We start from the raw sequence: 18,071 nt of genomic DNA on the forward strand, positions 1-18,071 counted from the left end.
CAGTTTGAGGAGCGAATTTTTCGGAACTGCTATATTTTAAAAAAATACTTATTTACTCACTGCATAGATCCACCCTGTACAAACATGCTTTATCAGCGCTATGTGACGTTACTTAAAAAATTTTTTACTAAATTTACATCTTTGGATTTTTACACTGACCTGTAATTTCTTGTAATTCAGATCATAGGACTAAACTGTTTACAATTACCAGACTGTCACATTCAAAAGCATTTTTTTTACCATGAAAAATTAAAACAAGAAGTAATTCAGAAGTATCCATGTGTATTTCCTCAATATATTTATAAGTTAGCAAATACAAAACAAAACTACACATATACAGTGTCTACAATAGGTGAATATTTATACAAATTAGCAAATAGGTACACAAGTTTATTATTTAGTCCATAATAAATCCTACATAAAAATAAAATTAAAAAAACCTCAGTTGTCTTCAACTTCTTCATCAGCTAAGGAGAACCCGCGACCCTTAACGTTTCGTCTTACTGGTATCCTTACAGATGAAGTTTAATCTGACCGCCCAAAAGTCAGTTATATATGACTTGACAACAAAGGTAAGTCAATTTACCTACATCTTTAATCTAAATCTAATATTTTTTAATGTAAACTAAGGCAAAAATAGGTACACAGCAATAATGTGTCGATACAAATTATTTCTTTAAAGCCATAATATGTACAATTACGAGAAAATTGGATTAATCCAAATTATAAATAGAGGATCAAGTAATTTAGAATATTCAGACAGCGAAATATTATGACATATTTCCTTGAATATGATAATTTGAAAATAACTGTTAACCTAGGAGGATGTTAAAGTGTTTATTGGTTTGTGGCAAGTTAGTACACGAAATTAAAGGGCAGTTTGAAATAATGAGAATAATTTGTTCAATTGAAAAATACTTTTTATCCCATTAAGTTGCATGTTCCATACATAAAAATTTAATGAGCTACAGGGGGATTGAAATACACCAAACAAGGAGTCTACTTTAAAAGCAATTATATATCTGCAATTGATTTAGTTTTTCTTTGTTTTTTTGACAGAAAGAATTAAAAAAATATATTAGCAATAAATTAAAAAAAAATCAATTTTAATCTCTTATTCTTAAGGCTCTCCTTTTAAAACATGGCAAACCACACGTGCAAATGTAGCAATCATGACTTTGTAGAAGTGTAAAATAACTGATTTCAAATTAAAATTAGTATAATGCTGTTTTGCAAAAGTTGTTATTTATAAATTACAAAAAAAATGCTTTTGAATCTAAATGAACCAAATGTTTTAGATCTGATTCATTTGCTATCAACAAGGTAATTGGTCTCTTAATTGGCAAACTAAAGAGATCAGGTTTGTTAGTTCTAAATAAATAAATTTTAAAAAGTTATATTCCCAAATACAGAATTAATTTTGACAGTCCACCATTCGTGTTTGTGTAATAACTGCCCTCAAAACGATAAATCCATACCCTGTATTCAATTTAACATTAGGAAAAAATTGGATCTGGTAATGGTTTTTCAGATATTTCCACTTAAATATTTAAAAACTCAATGATGGGGATAACATCTTCAATCGTTAATATATTTGTGACAATCTTGCTAATCTAACATATAACATTTGTACTAAAACTATTCCAGCAACCCCCATATTGGTTCATTCACGCCACCGTACTTGGCGACAGTTCATAAATATACAAATGTTTCAGATCTCAATTTTTCTCTGCCTAAATGTTACAAAATCTACACAAGTACAAAAATATTGGAAAAAAGGGCAATTGTTTAATGATGAGTTTTTGCTCACAACACGAAGACGTAAGACTTTTTAAATTTTAAATGGTGAAATTTTCACTGAAGTGAGAAGACAAAACATATTTTGCCATAGAAATATTCTTCCTTACTTGATGCAAATTGACTTCTCCGTCACTGATTCAACTACATCACAAACTTCGCTTTAAAAAAATTTGAAAAATTGATTCTCATATCTACGGGTACAATTTTACCCCAGAATTGGGGGGCATATTCGTCACAAAAAAAAATGTGACATACTCTGTTCTCAAATGGTTTTCTATTGGTTCTTTTTTTTTTAATAGATGCTATAGAAATCTCATTAAATTGTATATTTAGCTAGAGAAACACTAAAATGTTAACACACCGAAGCATAATACAAAAAAAGTACCAAAATGCGCAACATATTCACTCCTCTTCATGGGAAATAAGAGAAAACAAAAAACATACATTCTAAATTTTAAAAAGAATTGCACCGTAATTGCACAATTCAATGCTTTACTGTAACTATTTGTAATACTGTTAAAAAAAGCATAAAGTATATGTACCAAGGATCATAACATTTCAAATTGTTTGAAATAAGCTCTTATTCACGATGGTTAATAGTTATACTCCAGGGAAAAATAAGTTAATGAACATTGCAGGGAGCAACTTAATCTCACGTTTATTGTTGTTTTCTGCCTTTCACCTAGTGGAACAAATTTTTCAAACGCTAGTCAAATTTAAACAGCATCTTAAAAAAAATTAAACCACTAAAGCTTTAACGCGTGCCAGTAATGGAAATTTTAGTGTAGTTCCACTTACAAAAACACTTTTTGCAATGACTAGCCATACCTCAATGGACCAATAAAACAATTAATAAATAGACAATAGAGAATAATTTATATCTAGAATATTTTACACAATGTTGTTTGTGTAATGTGTATGAAATAATTATAAATTTAAAAGATAAATATACTTATCAAAAAAATCTATTTTAATGTAATAAAGGTTTATTATGGTGGGGGACGAAGTATGGTGAGCAGTTGATAAAGGGAGGATTTGCCATCTTTTAATTTTGATTCCAGTAGGAAGCCTGGTACGACTGTTTTGAGCCAGCTTTTGCCTGGTTTGAACCCTGCGAACGGTTCCCGGTTGAATTTCCAGAATCCTGAAAATAAAATAGTATAGTATTAGTTTTCTTTCGCTTCATCTGACGAAATTGGGTACGTTTTTTATTATAATGCGATGTGTAAATAGCGATACCAACGCGATTCCAAATCAATAAAAAAATGTATGGAATATTGGAGGGTCAATGGAAAATGATATAAATAAAATCCTTGCCCAGTCGAATGTACACCATTGTCAATATCACAGATCGGATACTGAATATTTTAACGCCTTTTTTAAGGGTTAATTTCGTATTTCTTTAACAAAATTTTACGTTCAAGGGTGAATAGACACTGCTTTATAACGCGTCGTTTTCGAGATGTTTTTTTTTAATTTCATAAGATTTCAAGGGTCTGTTTCTCCAAAACGGTAAGTTAAAATGCAAAAATCTTTTATACCTATTACATTTATAAGATAACAAACATCACGAAGTAACATAGCCAATGCAAAAAAGGGGACAATGTCATTAACAAAATTGCATCCAATCATAACCTGTTGGTTGTTCTTGCCATGAAGACGAAAGGATTATTTATTTTCACTTTTATGTTTGTTTTTTATATTTTATTTACGCTCTCACCTATTAAGCTCTCTCTTCAAATTGATTGATATTTATTATTTTTCATTAAATTCAACAATTTTTAACTGTCTCTTAACAATAAAACATAATTAACGAAGTATAAAACTAAACTCACCCACAAAATCACCAGATCAAAAATTATTCAAAGCTGTTTTACTGTTATGTGGTTTTCGTCGTTTTTATGTGAAAACTTTTTCTTTGAACTAATCCAAACCAAGCTAGTTTATTAGTTTATTAAAAGTAGAGTTAGCATTTGGATGCTTGATTAGCAAAAGTGGCATAGGCAGCAGATTTTTACGAAAACTCTATCCATATATTTGTGTGAGAAAAATATGGCAGTTAGGTGCAAAAAAATTTGACAATATCGAAGTAAAAGAGTAATTCACGAAAAAAGTTTAAAGAAGTTGGCGAAAAGTTAATTTTAGACAATTGATCACCAACGGAAAGTTAATGAAATCAGGTAACGGAAACTGCACAGAAACTTTAGAAAAAGAGCTTTAATTGAACTGAGGTGGCTTTTACTTGATGAAAATCCATTTATCAAAATAAATAAGAACTAAAAGTTCAGATTTTCACGAAATTATACATTATAAGATGACAATTGTTTCGACAACACCGTGTCTTTATCAAATGCAATACTTACAAACTACCTGCTACTGTCCATAAAAATCTTTTCCAACCAAGCAAGCAAAGACATCGTCCACATATCTATACCACCATAAAAAACTTTTACTTGAAGGATGTTCTAGTATGATATTTTCCAAATTATCCATAAAAAAGATTTTTATGGATAATTTGGAAAATATCATACTAGAACATCCTTTAAGTAAAAGTGTTTTTATGGTGGTATAGATATGTGGACCATGTCTTTGCTTGCTTTGTTGGAGCGGACAGACAATTGAATTCTTTTTTAAATTACATTAACTTAATACATAATTGTATAAAATTCACTATCAAGATTGAACAGGATAACTCTATTAATTTTTTAGACGGAAGTGCAAAACAAATTAGATTTTTCAATATATCATACACCTTCACACATGGACACAGTCATACATAACAGCTCAAATCACCCTTATACACACAAAATGGCTGCATTTAACTCTTTTATACACAGACTTCTTAATATGCCACTCTCAACAGAAAATTACAACAAAGAACTTAATATCATTAAATAAATAGCACTGAACAACGGCTACAATCCGTCCATTATAGATAAAATTATAAATAAAAAACAAATACAGACAACAGTAAACTCTATTTATCCGAAACCAAATACAGAACACGAATAATTACATACATATGAGAACCTAGCGAAAAAGTTTCAAAACATTTGTCAAAATGTGATTTAAAAATAGCTTTCAGAACTAAGAACACAATAGGAAAATATTTAAAAAACAATAAATCGAAATGTCCAAAATCCCAAAAATCAGGTGTCTACATGTTGAAATGTGGATCTTGTCCTGAAATTTATATTGGACAAACAGGTAGATCCTCCAAGAAACGCATTCACGAACGTATAAGAGCGTTTAAAAACAATAGTCTAGATTCTAATTATGCTACACACTTAAACACAGGAAAACAGATTTTTGACGACAATTTTGATATATTACACACAGCCACAAAAAGTAGAAAATTAAATTTATTGGAAGCCATGGAGATTTATTGAACTTAAATTCTCGCAACAACATTAATTAAGGTTTTATGGTCATTTTTCCGTATATATAGTAGCAGGTAGTTTGTAAATATTACATTTGATAAAGACGCGGTGTTGTCGAAACAATTGTCATGTCATAATATATAATTTCGTGAAAATCTGAACTTTTAGTTCTTATTTATTTTGAAAAGAGCTTTATTTGTATCACTAACATCCATATCTTAGAAATTGTTTTTTTTGTAATAACTGAACATTTCTTCATAAAAAAAACTTTTCAAATCTATTGGATAGTTTTTGTATTATCAGTATTAGATATTCTTTAGAACACATGGTTTGTTTCACGATCAAACTTACCATGCGTCGGCCTTGCTGCCTCAAATCCATCTACAAGCAAAAATAAAGTCTAAGTACAAAAATATGATCATGCTAGTTGCCACACAAAAGTTTTTGGTGCCACTAAATACCCCAAAAAAGGTTGCGTCAATATATTGGCAGCATTAGGAATAATAAGCATGTGCTTCAAATAAACAACACAAAAAATTGAATTCATTCGAAGTATAACTCTACTCGAGGTTACAACACAAGCCCATCAAGAGTATATTATGTAGTGCTTTGACTTTTTTGAATTATATGGAAACTCAAAACATCAGCAATCAATTAAACAATATTTTTAAATCAACTTTAAATTAACAAATTTACATCAAAACAACAGTAAAGGCAATGTAAGATATAACGGAAGGTATTTTACACATTTTGTGACGATAGTTATTGAATCATTTTGCTGTGCTGTACTTCTATGTTTAGTATTGCAGTTAAGTCTCGACAATGATTCATTATCCAACTTGCACCTAAAACATGCTTAGCTTATCTTATGATTAACTTGTTGATGCAATTATAAACTATACTCTGGTGTTCACAGTGTGGAAACTCAAAACATCAGCAATCAATTAAACAATATTTTTAAATCAACTTTAAATTAACAAATTTACATCAAAACAACAGTAAAGGCAATGTAAGATATAACGGAAGGTATTTTACACATTTTGTGACGATAGTTATTGAATCATTTTGCTGTGCTGTACTTCTATGTTTAATATTGCAGTTAAGTCTCGACAATGATTCATTATCCAACTTGCACCTAAAACATGCTTAGCTTATCTTATGATTAACTTGTTGATGCAATTATAAACTATACTCTGGTGTTCACAGTGTGGTAATCATACTTAACCACAATTTTATTTTTTTTTTCTTTTTATACATTTGAAGTAAAAAGAAGATATGTCACTCACTAGATTTTGCTCTCTTATGAACACCCACAGCACAGTGATGCGATATTTGAATAGAATAGAATAATTTATTTTCAAAAAAGGTGTAAACATGTGTTGCAAAGATAGGCAGTACATATGTACATAGATAGAGTACATACATAGATTTTGAGATTAATATAAAAAAAAGTATAGTATAAGTTACAATTTGAATTTCAATATTGTTGTCAATATAATTTAAGAGAGAAATTTATTTACAGTAACACCATACTAACCAGCAAAGTCATGATCCTGCAGATATTCGTGATTATGGCAATAGGATTTTGCTTAAAGAACCCTCTTTATTTTTTTTTAAATTGGGAGTTTATTATATAGTTTAGCACCCATATAATAAGCACTTCTTTGATAACTCGTGGTAGAGTGTAACGGCAATATAATAGTATTGCTGTTCTGTCTAGTCATCGAGCTACTAAAATTAAGAAAATTTTTTATATGGATGCACAAACAATAATATATTTAAAATATAAAGGCTCGGCAACGTCAAAAGTTTCAAACCAACGAAATGTTGTTTATATGATTCACTTCTGTTCAGTCATAATATTATTTTAGGATTGTAGGATAGAAGGTGACTGCTACCCTTTTTAATTAACACTCTTAAAGCATAACAACTTTTCCCAATCGATCATTCCCGTGCACTCGTCCACTCTGTCATGCTATCAATGATAGAGAACCCTAAATATTTAAAGTTTTTAGCTACTTCATCGTCAAAGAAAATGTTTTTTACACCACACTTGTACATTTCTGAGGTAGCTGTTTACTTTTATTTTCCCTGCCGATGACTGGTCTTGGAGGATAAAAAGGGCGTCCTCGTCATCGCAAAAAGGACTATTTTAGAATCTTCGAAGCAACCGGGGGATCATTAATGTAAATCAAAAATATATTCCTCACCCCATTCTGAGTTTTGTCAATTAGTTAAATAGCTTTCATACTAGGTGTAACCCAGTCCACTATTTGGAACGTAAGATAAGTTTTCTAAAAATACCGAGAAGGAGACGCTATCAAAAGCTTTATTGAAGTCAAACTTCAATTGAATGGTCAAAATTTTCACTATCACTCTAGACACCACCTCAAACATTGCAGTCGTAGTTGATTCATTGGGAAGGAAGCGTCCACAGGCTACAGTAATACTATTTACAAAACTTCTGGATTCCTGTTTTTCAGTCGAACTTGCTAACGTTTCGCCAATTACCCTGTTGGCTTCTTCAGAGCTAAACTGAAACTGGTTCCCATTCTACTGTGTACCTGATTACATATTGTTTGAGAGGGAGGGGGGCTGAGCTAAATGAGTGACTGATTCCCATATTGGTAACAAGTAAAGATCTGACCTGAGTCGCGGTTAAGACTGGTTGCTTATAGATTTCTATAGATTCTCGTATTTTTCGTAGGTAGAAGAATTGATTACATGCATGCATGGGCGGCGAAGAATACATACATACATAAAAATTTGAGAATCTACAGAAATCCATAAGCAACCAAACAATCTTAACAGATTCTTTACCTGTCAAAAATATGGGTATTAGTCATCCGGGGTGATGTTTATGCCCCTGATTTAGCTCCGCCCCCATCAAACAATATATTAGCATGTATAGCGTTGAATGCGAGCCAGTTTTAGTTTAGATCTGAAGAAGTCAACAGGATTATTGGCGAAACGTTAGCAAGTTCGACTCAACAACAACCGACGCAGGAGGAATCCAAAAGTTTTGTAAATATTATTATACGAATGTTTTTCAAGAAACTTACTCATTCATAGCCGACAGTAGCGAAACCGGTCTGTAAATTTGGAGATCCTCCCTGTTACCTTTAAAAATTGAAATGACTTGCGACCATTTCAAGCAGTCAGGAAAAATTCCTGACTCGAAGGATCTATTGAAAAAAGCATTAAGTTTGTCAGCTACAGCTTCCAGTATTAGTTTTAGAAATTTAGAAGAAATCCCATGTATCCCGCAGAGTTTTGATTACTTTGTCCTTCCTAGTAGGAATCAAAAGATCTATCGTTCGGAGTGCTACTTTTATTTAAAAATACATTGACTTTATAGAAATTTATCTTATCAGTTTTAACTACATTTAAAAAATAATTATTGAATTCATTGATCAAGCCAGTGACAACGTTGGATAGTCATTTAGACCGTCCAGGATTCCTACCCTTGGATTGCCTATTAATAACATCCTAGATTTTTTTTGATTTATTATCACCAAAAAAAATTTCTCTTTCAATAGATATCCTTTCAGCCGACCAGACAACCTTTTTCAAAATTGAATATGTTTTTGTATACTGTTTGAGTAAAATTTACATAATGCCAGTAGCACTCTCAGGGGAAAACTATTTACGAAATGTTGAACAAATAAACCCATTAAATCTGAAAATTTATTATATACATTGGTGTTAGGAATATTTGAATACTCTTGGGAGGCTAGAGTGATGGCTAATCTTGAAATAAAAATTTCAATGTTCTTCCCAAAGAAAAATCTTTTACATTGTTATGTACGCTCCTCCCTGATATACTTTTTCATATCTATAATATTTTTTTCATGAAATTATCAGATATGCTGTTATCTAAATTAATAACTTCAAAGTTCTTAAGGTTAATACAACCATACATACATTATCCAGGCAAGACAATGAGTTTCCTTAAACCCTCGTGGGCTTCAAAATATTTTGTTTTAAATTAAAAGTAGCTAACATACTTAATAGCCGTGCCTTATTTAAAGATTCAAACAGAAAATTTAAATTTAAATCGCCACAGATTAAAATTATGCCTCTGTATCTGTTGAAAGTTTCAATTAACAGATTTTCTTAATTTAAAAAAAAAGGGCCAAATGGTAAGAGAACTCATTATAACGGTTGTAGCCCAGAATTGGAGAACCATAGCTCCTAAGATATGGCATCATAGCAGATTCGAGGGTCTTATTTCTTCATCTACTACTAACACCACAAACATAGATTGGCAAACTTGCTGCATGCTTAGGCATCAAATGTTAACAAAAAAAAAAAAAGCAAAATATTTAATCCAATCGATTTATGTCAGAAAGTGACTGAATAGTGTTACTACCTTTTAACACTTTAATTTGATGTACTTTCCATAATTAGCTGATCGCTGACTGTGATTTGATAATCAGCACCATGAGAACATCGCAAATTTTCGAGGAAAGTATATTTTGGATTGGGCCATTTTTTAAAATGTTTTTGTTTTATTAGTCAATGGATATATGGCCTTTTCTATTACTAAACTTTTGAGTAAACAGTGTTGTTGGTATGTCTTGAACTCAGTACAGTTTCTAAAAGCACTCGTAATAGAAATATTAATAAATGTTATATTTTGCAACGTATATATCCCAATTAAGTTGAAATATTCGGTACAATCAGTTGGCAACATTGAGTTGTTTGATATGTATTGCGGTTGTTGGTCTCACGTGAGATGTGGGGTACGACAATAGTCGTCTTATTGCACAAAAAATAACTTTTCTCTACTCCCGTCTGTAAAATCCCTAATTACGCACCGATCAAGCATACGAGAAGCATCACTTTAATACGTCAGTTTCGTTTATTAAACACTCGCTCCGCTCGTGTCAAATAAACTCGTGAGTCAAATACCGTTTATAGCACTTGTTGCATAATATTCCATTTTTTCATCTAAATTCAATGGAACAAAATATCAATTTGAAATCAGGATGTGGCCAAGATTAGATTAGATAATGTAATTTCAATAACACCCTTTATTATTATTAGTAATAACCGATTTATTCACCAAATATACTATTTACAGAGGACAATATCACATAGACATCAGTCAAATATTTTTTAACATTTTAGATTTACCCACTCAAAGCAGTTTGACCCACGTTATGAAGCTGCTAGTTAAAAACATGCCAGCTGATTTCATGCAATTACATAGAAAAATAAAATACAAGAAAAAAAGAAGTTCAGCAAAAAAGTGTTTCCATTATGCTCAGAAAACTTAAAAAATGGTCATAAACAGCATAACCGATTCATAATAGTATATTATGCAACAAATGCGGTAAACGGCAAAAACTTTACCGAACGTGTTGCATACTGTACTTTTTCTACGACCGCTAGTTGAGTACATTATCCCAAACCAACACGATTACATTCACTGACATGACCGTCAGAATTGACAAAATTCAAAGCATGGGAAATATTTCCGAAAACATCCGATTGCTCCCAAACCCGTGCGGTAAAATCCCGGAAATTTCCGAAGTGGCCCGGTTTCGTGGGAAACGAAAATGACGTCGTAAAGTGACGCTGTCGGCACGCTAGATCGGTGTGTAATTAGGTATTTTACAGACGGGAGCAGAAAAAATAAATATATACCGACAACTCAGAGACTCTTGGAATCTTCAAGAGATGAGAAATACATGTTGTCATGTCATCAAAGACGTCTGCGTTGCGAGGCACAAATAGTACCAGCAAGTGTGTTTGCAGAATCTTGGAGTGTATAATTTATTGTAGTTCAATTTAATAAGCCACATCTTATAAGTCACATTCTTTGTCATAAACAGTGTGGCAATATAGAAAAGCCTACAGCAGAGAGAACACTACTACAGCAGAGGCATTTGGCAAAACATTTTCCATCTCGCTTCCGTTCTATTCTATATCGTTCTTGTAATGTGTATAGATCCATAAAATTTTTGATGTTTGATTTAGACTTTTACAACCAGCTAATTACCATATAAAGTATTTATGACGCTTACCTGATGTAAGGGTTGGTGCATCAGGGCAGTTGTGTGATGCTGAGGTGCCATAGCTGGTATGTACATTTGAGGAGCATATCCCGTACCACTTGGTAAACCTGTACTTTGACTTCCATGTAATGTTCCGGTAAATGGAGGCGGGGTACCAGAGTGGAAGCCTTGTTTATCATATGACTGGAAAAAAAAATTGTATGCCTGTTAAATGGGTAATATTTATTGAGTAAATTTAGAGGTATTATACCAAATAATAAAATTATGATAAATACGCTTATGTACAGGGTGAGTCAATGACACAGTAAAGTTCATTATCACATTGGGTTCCAAAGTTATAAGAAAATGGTAAATACAAAAGTTGTAAAGGTTGTTACGATGCACAATTTAAAATTATTTTATAAAGTATACAGAGTGGCTCAAAAAACCGCGACGAATAAAACATACATTTTTGTTTTGAAATTCTTCAAGTTTTTTTTTATTAATAATTAGGGTTGTGGAATTGTCCAATCAATTTTATTTGTGTCAATTGACCGAAATAATTTTAAAAGAACCATAAAATTTAAATTTACTTATTTACATTGTGCGTTACGTTGCGTTGCTTCATTCGGGGAACACCAAATGGAGTCCATATTATTATAATCGCTAAGTATCGTATTTGGATATTCCTTGAAGCGGGTTATACGTAAACTGGACATCACAAACGCACCATAATTTTTTATAAAAAACGTATTACTATTAAATAACGATAATATCACTCTACAAATGCAAGATATTATTTAAAACATTTTTTGACCAGTCAATTAAGAAGTGCTCGATTGACCAGTCCCAACATAATAATACATACCCAAACCTAATAGTCTTCTAATATTTTAATTTTTCTAGAAAAATGCTAGTTTTCAAACAAACAAAAAGTACGATAGCGATCATTTTTATTATTTCATATTTGATACTTGCGTTATTTGAACATGATGTAAGATATATTCAACGGAATTTGAATTAGATCTCGAGTTTCTAAAATGGCACACCATATATCATATTATTTTTTCTGAAAGACCTTACAAAAATCTATAACTTTTATTAAGTGTCATATAACTATTTTTAATACTTTGCGATTTATTTTAACTTTTCCACTATTTTCCCCTCTTTATGCCTAAAACTATTGCTATATTAGTTGGCCATGCCAAAACTATTAGCCAAGAGGACTCTGTTAAGATTAAAAAATGAACAGGAGAAAGAACTGTTGGAGCCGTAAATAAAGCAACAGACAGTTATTTACAATTTTGGCGAAAATAACGGTCAAATTTTAAATTCACAGAAAAAGTAAATAATATTAAATAATAAATATTATCTAATTAAATATATAAAATAAATTAATTTAATAATAAATAATAATAAAAATATTAATTAAATATAATATTAAACAAAAAATAAATATTTGTAGTAAAAGGTACAAATAAACTTATATTATTTTTAATAATTATTATGGAGCAATAAATGTTAAAAAATATTCCCTTTAGCTTGAATACACATGTTTAGTATTTTTCATATATTTTCTTGGACGTTCCTTAGCATGAACGGTGTTATACTACTGCACGCGTCCCGCAACTTTCCATATATTCTGGTCTTGTAGGGGGTTTCACGGGATCTTTAACATATCCCCACAAAAAAAATTGAGTGGTGTTACGTCACATGATCGAGGGGGCCATCTAATGAATTCAGCGTACCTATCCATTTCTGTGGATAATGATTACACCACAATAAATTTTAATATTGCTTAAAAAATGTATGTTTTCAAGGTTTTTTTTATGATGGCTTCAAAAGTCCTGGAATATCAGTACAATAATACCTAAGCCTACCGGGACAACATATAGTTACTAGATATATAGAAGCCGATGGGCGATCTTGAGAGGCATTGAAGATACACATTTCTAACTTCGGTATTATTGGAGAACTTTTTATGAGAAATTTAATAGCACAATTCACATCTTAATAATTTTACAACTTTGAAAGCTAAAGGTTCATTTAAAGCTAAATACATAAATGTGATATTGAGAAGATAAAAACGGCTTTGTATAGATGTTTCTGTATAAAATTAATTGCTGTACACAACAATGTTTTTAGTCCATCGTTTGACAACGCTAATACACCTTTTCCAAAATTTAACATTCTGTGCTTTTTATGCCAGTAGGTGTAATACCCCTCAAATATTTAAGTCTAATTTTGGATGAATATTTGAGTTAGCAATTGCACATAAATACAATATTGAATAAAGTGGGTTCTATGTTTCCAATTATTTATAAGTGTAAAAATTATTTCTCCCATTGAACAAAGAATCTAGCTTCTTTCTTTGCACACCTGAGATATTTAATTCCAATCTGGGGAACTTACATTTTATATTATATTTTAATTAAAAGTTTTATATCTAACTCAGAGCAAATGTTTCAATAATTGACTGAAGTGACTGAATAGTGCCTGTTAATTTAAGTCTTCAGGTCGGAGCTATCACAGCGCTGATATGAGACAACCAGTAAATGTACATTCTGTTATTTAATAAAGGCGTAAAAAAAAAAGTGCAAATTTTTCTCTTTTCAATGATATACCAAAATCCATATTGTTTTTTAAGCTAAATGTTAAGAAAGTTATAGTAGGTCATGACAATCTAAATTTTGCAGTAGTGTATAAATGTAGAAGATACCCATAAATTTGTTTTAGCATACTTTAAAGAGCTAATGTAAAGCCTTTAATTCAGTGACATTTCATTTTTACATGTAAGGTGAAATAAGCTATAAACTAATGAATAACAACAACCAATTAAATTTACAATAACAAATTATTTTTTCAATTATACCACAAAACTAAAGTTGTAAGATTAAATACAACATACTAAAATACTAGTGACAAAATAATTGATAGCATTTAAAGGCAACCAAAGTTTTGTCCATTAGGTTCACCTTTTAAAGATGCGTGTGTCTGTGTATATTTCATGAAATCCCTCTGTTATTGCTTGCTATAATTGAAAGACGCAATTACAATTATTTCGAAATAATTTTTGGCTATAAAACAGGCCTTAAAAAAATCTAATAGCAATAAATTAGGCAAACATGGCGGCCAGAACAACCATCTTTGACTGCACCTAAGATTTTTTTTAAAACTTTATTTTTATTTATATTTAGCGAGACAAACTATAGTGACCCTGGACATCATTGAAAAAAATATAATTTGCACTATTTAATGGCATGAAAAAACTACTAGGTGTTCCATTTTAAATAACTCAAAAATGGTAAATCAAAAAATTGTTTGTGTAAGCTACATACATAAGCTATTCTACATAAGAACATCTATTAAAAACTGTTAGCTTGAATTCGTTAAAGTTGTGGAGATATTCAGAGATGAGTTGCGCCCATAAATTTCTCATAAAAAAATTGTGCAATAACGTCCAAGTTACAAATAAATACGTTTTTAATACCCTTAGGGATCAACGAGTATTTCTAGTTTATTAAATTAGATAAAACATATATACTCACATTAACCTTGCCTAAAGCAGTATGGGACTTTCCATATATCGCACTTAAATCATTCGTTGCTGAACCCCCTGTAGAAGAATTACCTTGATTGGCTTTTTGTGCTTGTGCAGCTACTGCCGCAGCAGCTGCTGCATTACTCACTGCAAAACCGCTCTTTGCATATTCTTGCGCTGACTGACCTAGCGTGTCATAAGGACCATAGCCAGAAGCCGAACCATATGTTGCGGGTTTAGGATACTGATTGCTATTTGTCGAACCGTGGGCATTTGTCACAGCAGGAAGCTAAAGTTAAAAATGCTAGTTACTTGTAGTCGAAATATGAAAATAACGATGCTATTTCATTGGACACACACATTTTAATGTATGAATCTTCGTGACTCTCAACTAGTTTGAGATTTTTTTCCAGTTGTGTCTATTTCTATAGCAAATGTTCAATCCTACATCAAATATTGTAATTTCACATGGACATTGACAGTTTCGAGAGTCGTTTGAATTGATGTTTGTTAAATAAGCAAAATACCAATTTGTACCTTGTTCTTGGAAATTACCAGTTATTGTGTAAGGTGATCTTAGATGAATAACTGAGTAGGGCAATGATAGGTATAATCTCCCTTAAGATGCATTTTTTTATTGTTTCCAAAATATGACGTTATTTCTATTTTATACCCAAGGTTTTAGTGCGTTGAATAACTGAGGAGGGTCAAATGTAAAATCTAATGGTATGAAGATTCAAACACATACACTATAAACATAAATTGGTTAAGGCTTTCGCGGCCCGTTGATAAGCTATTATCTTGATTCGGGTTTAAAGGCCGTCGTCGATTGGAATTACTTCCTAACGTTTCGCTAGCACGAGTGGCGAGCTTTTTAAGAGGTCCTTCCATCTCCGATGTTGGACGTAGACTGACAATTTCTCCTGCGCAGGTTGTATTTATGCCGATTGGTGGTGGGCGGGGCTTGTTCCGCTTCGGGTGGTCTCGGAATAACGATCGGTACTGCTCGGGCGTTCCTAAGGATCGGGTTCCAGATTTGGTTGAGTCTAAGGCTCTCCTCCTTTCTATTGAAATTGTGTGGGTGTTTTTGTATTTCAATGGCTTCCCTGACTAGTCTGTTGTGATAGCCGTTGACCGATGCTAGTAACTTACAGCTCTCAAAGTGTATCCTGTGTTCCCCGCTGCCCGCTGTGTGAGCTTCGACGTCGTCTCACTGTTTACCAAAGTACCTCTGAAGAGTTGCTTGGACCTGGTGAACAGGATATTTCCTGTCGATATTTGCAAACTTTTTGAAGTCTGTTTGACCGGTAGCTATTTCGTGTGGAAGGGAAACTTCTACGAACAGGTGGACGGAGTGGCAATGGGAAGCCCACTAAGCCCGGTTATAGCCAACTTATTTATGGAACACTTTGAGGAAAAAGCGATCGAGACCTCAGAGTACAAGCCAGCAACGTGGTTCCGGTACGTGGATGACACCTTCGTGATTTGGAAACATGGTATGGACAAGCTCAACAACTTTCTGCAGCATCTCAACAGTCAGCATCCCAGCATCCAGTTTACTATTTAGACTGAAAATGACCAACAACTTGCATTCTTGGACGTACTAGTGAGGAAGCGAGGTAAGAAGCTGGGCTACACAGTTTACAGAAAACCAACCCATACGGACAGATACCTGCATGCTCTATCCAACCATCACCCAAGTCAAAAGCATGGGGTTATCAGAACCCTGACAGAACGAGCCCGAAGGATTTACGAACCGGAGAACCTTCAGATGGAACTTGAACATCTAAAAACTGCGTTCGAGGCAAATGGCTACAGCAAGAGGGATATCAGAGGGAAGATCACGGGATACCGAACAACGACCCTCCACCTCCCACACATATCTGCCCTATATTCCGAGTGTCACCGACAGGATTGGCAGAGTATTGAAAAGACACGACATCAAAACAATCTTTAAGCCTACAAAGAAGATCCAGCAGACCATCAGGTCAGCGAAGGACAAGAGGGGCTCACTTTCAGCTGCAGGAGTCTACCGCATTCCGTGCTCAAGCGGAAAGGTCTACATCGGAACTACCAAGAGATCAATGGGAACGAGACTTAAGGAGCATAAAGTAAGCTGCAGGCTAGGACATACAGAGAAGTCTGCAGTAGCTGAACACGCACTGGGCAGCGGGGAACACAGGATACACTTTGAGAGCTGTAAGTTACTAGCATCGGTCAACGGCTATCACAACAGACTAGTCAGGGAAGCCATTGAAATACAAAAACACCCACACAATTTCAATAGAAAGGAGGAGACCCTTAGACTCAACCAAATCTGGAACCCGATCCTTAGGAACGCCCGAGCAGTACCGATCGTTATCCCGAGACCAACCGAAGCGGAACAAGCCCCGCCCACCACCGATCGGCATAAATACAACCTGCGCAGGAGAAATTGTCAGTCTACGTCCAACATCGGAGATGGAAGAACCTCTGAAGAAGCTCGCCACTCGTGCTAGCGAAACGTTAGGAAGTAATTCCAATCGACGACGGCCTTTAAACCCGAATCAAGATAATAGCTTACTATAAACATAGTTTAATCACGAGGCCAAGACCAAATTCTCGAAATATATGTACTCATTAAAATCAAACTTACCGTATACATTGCCCCAAACTGAGGGTAATTGGGCGCCGCAGCGATGGTATTGAAAGCCGTCGCAAAGAAATAAGGCGGCGCCGTTCCTGGTGTTAATATAGGTTGCGCCTGATGGCCCTGTTGCGCCGTTAGCGTAGATGCTTGCGACTGCACGCCCGCTGTTAATGCTGATGATGGTACGGGCGAACTATTATTGTCTCCTCGTGCCGTGGCGGCCGTGGCAAACCTACCATCGGCGGACATCGCTGAATACCCTACTCCTCCGCCTAGGGCTCCGGTCGGATCACCTCTTACAGCTGCCAAAGTAGTTGGAGTCTGGTAACCCATATCGTAATAAGGTGTCGTCTGCAAAAAATATATATACCTTTGAATACCTGACATTAAAATATATTATTCCTTTACCATATGGGGCAATCTTTGTTGCAACAGCTGTACTTCCTCGTATGAATACATGGGCTGTTGAAAATAAGGTACTTGCCCCATTATATAAGGAGCGCTCATAACCGGCGTCACTCCCGGCGGTATATTGGACACTACGCTGTTTGAACTTTTTGCTGTTAAGAGAAACAGTATGTAGCATAACCGCAATCCCATTGAAAAACGAATTTAAAGATAAATTAAACTAACAAATTTTCTTTGACTATGCTGTAAACACAAGCAGTAAAAGCTTCAGGTGTATATTTAAAAATCCCATAATGAAAGCTAGGATCGCA

General features: G+C 33.4%; 1 protein-coding gene across 5 annotated transcripts in view; it reads right to left on the reverse strand.

Annotated features, from left to right (window-relative positions):
* Positions 1 to 264: 264 nt before the first annotated feature.
* The window catches only part of LOC132706807 (protein lingerer), a 28,365-nt gene continuing 10,558 nt past the window's right edge, over positions 265 to 18,071 (reverse strand). For 3 of the 5 annotated variants that reach the window (XM_060678370.1, XM_060678377.1, XM_060678386.1), the window contains exons 14-19: positions 17,761 to 17,912; positions 17,359 to 17,703; positions 14,731 to 15,012; positions 11,213 to 11,386; positions 5,532 to 5,561; positions 265 to 2,944 (exon numbers count right to left, since the gene is read on the reverse strand). In XM_060678370.1, the coding sequence (XP_060534353.1) occupies positions 2,846 to 2,944; positions 5,532 to 5,561; positions 11,213 to 11,386; positions 14,731 to 15,012; positions 17,359 to 17,703; positions 17,761 to 17,912 (1,082 nt within the window). In that variant the 3' untranslated portion in view covers positions 265 to 2,845. Of the gene's footprint in view, positions 2,945 to 5,531; positions 5,562 to 11,212; positions 11,387 to 14,730; positions 15,013 to 17,358; positions 17,704 to 17,760; positions 17,913 to 18,071 lie in introns of those variants that run through there. The other 2 variants (XM_060678394.1, XM_060678403.1) reach the window with 2 other exon arrangements.

This window comes from Cylas formicarius, unplaced genomic scaffold, assembly GCF_029955315.1.
Source record: "Cylas formicarius isolate icCylForm1 unplaced genomic scaffold, icCylForm1.1 PGA_scaffold_10__41_contigs__length_53128322, whole genome shotgun sequence".
In the NCBI taxonomy this organism is placed as follows: Eukaryota; Metazoa; Arthropoda; class Insecta; order Coleoptera; family Brentidae; genus Cylas; species Cylas formicarius.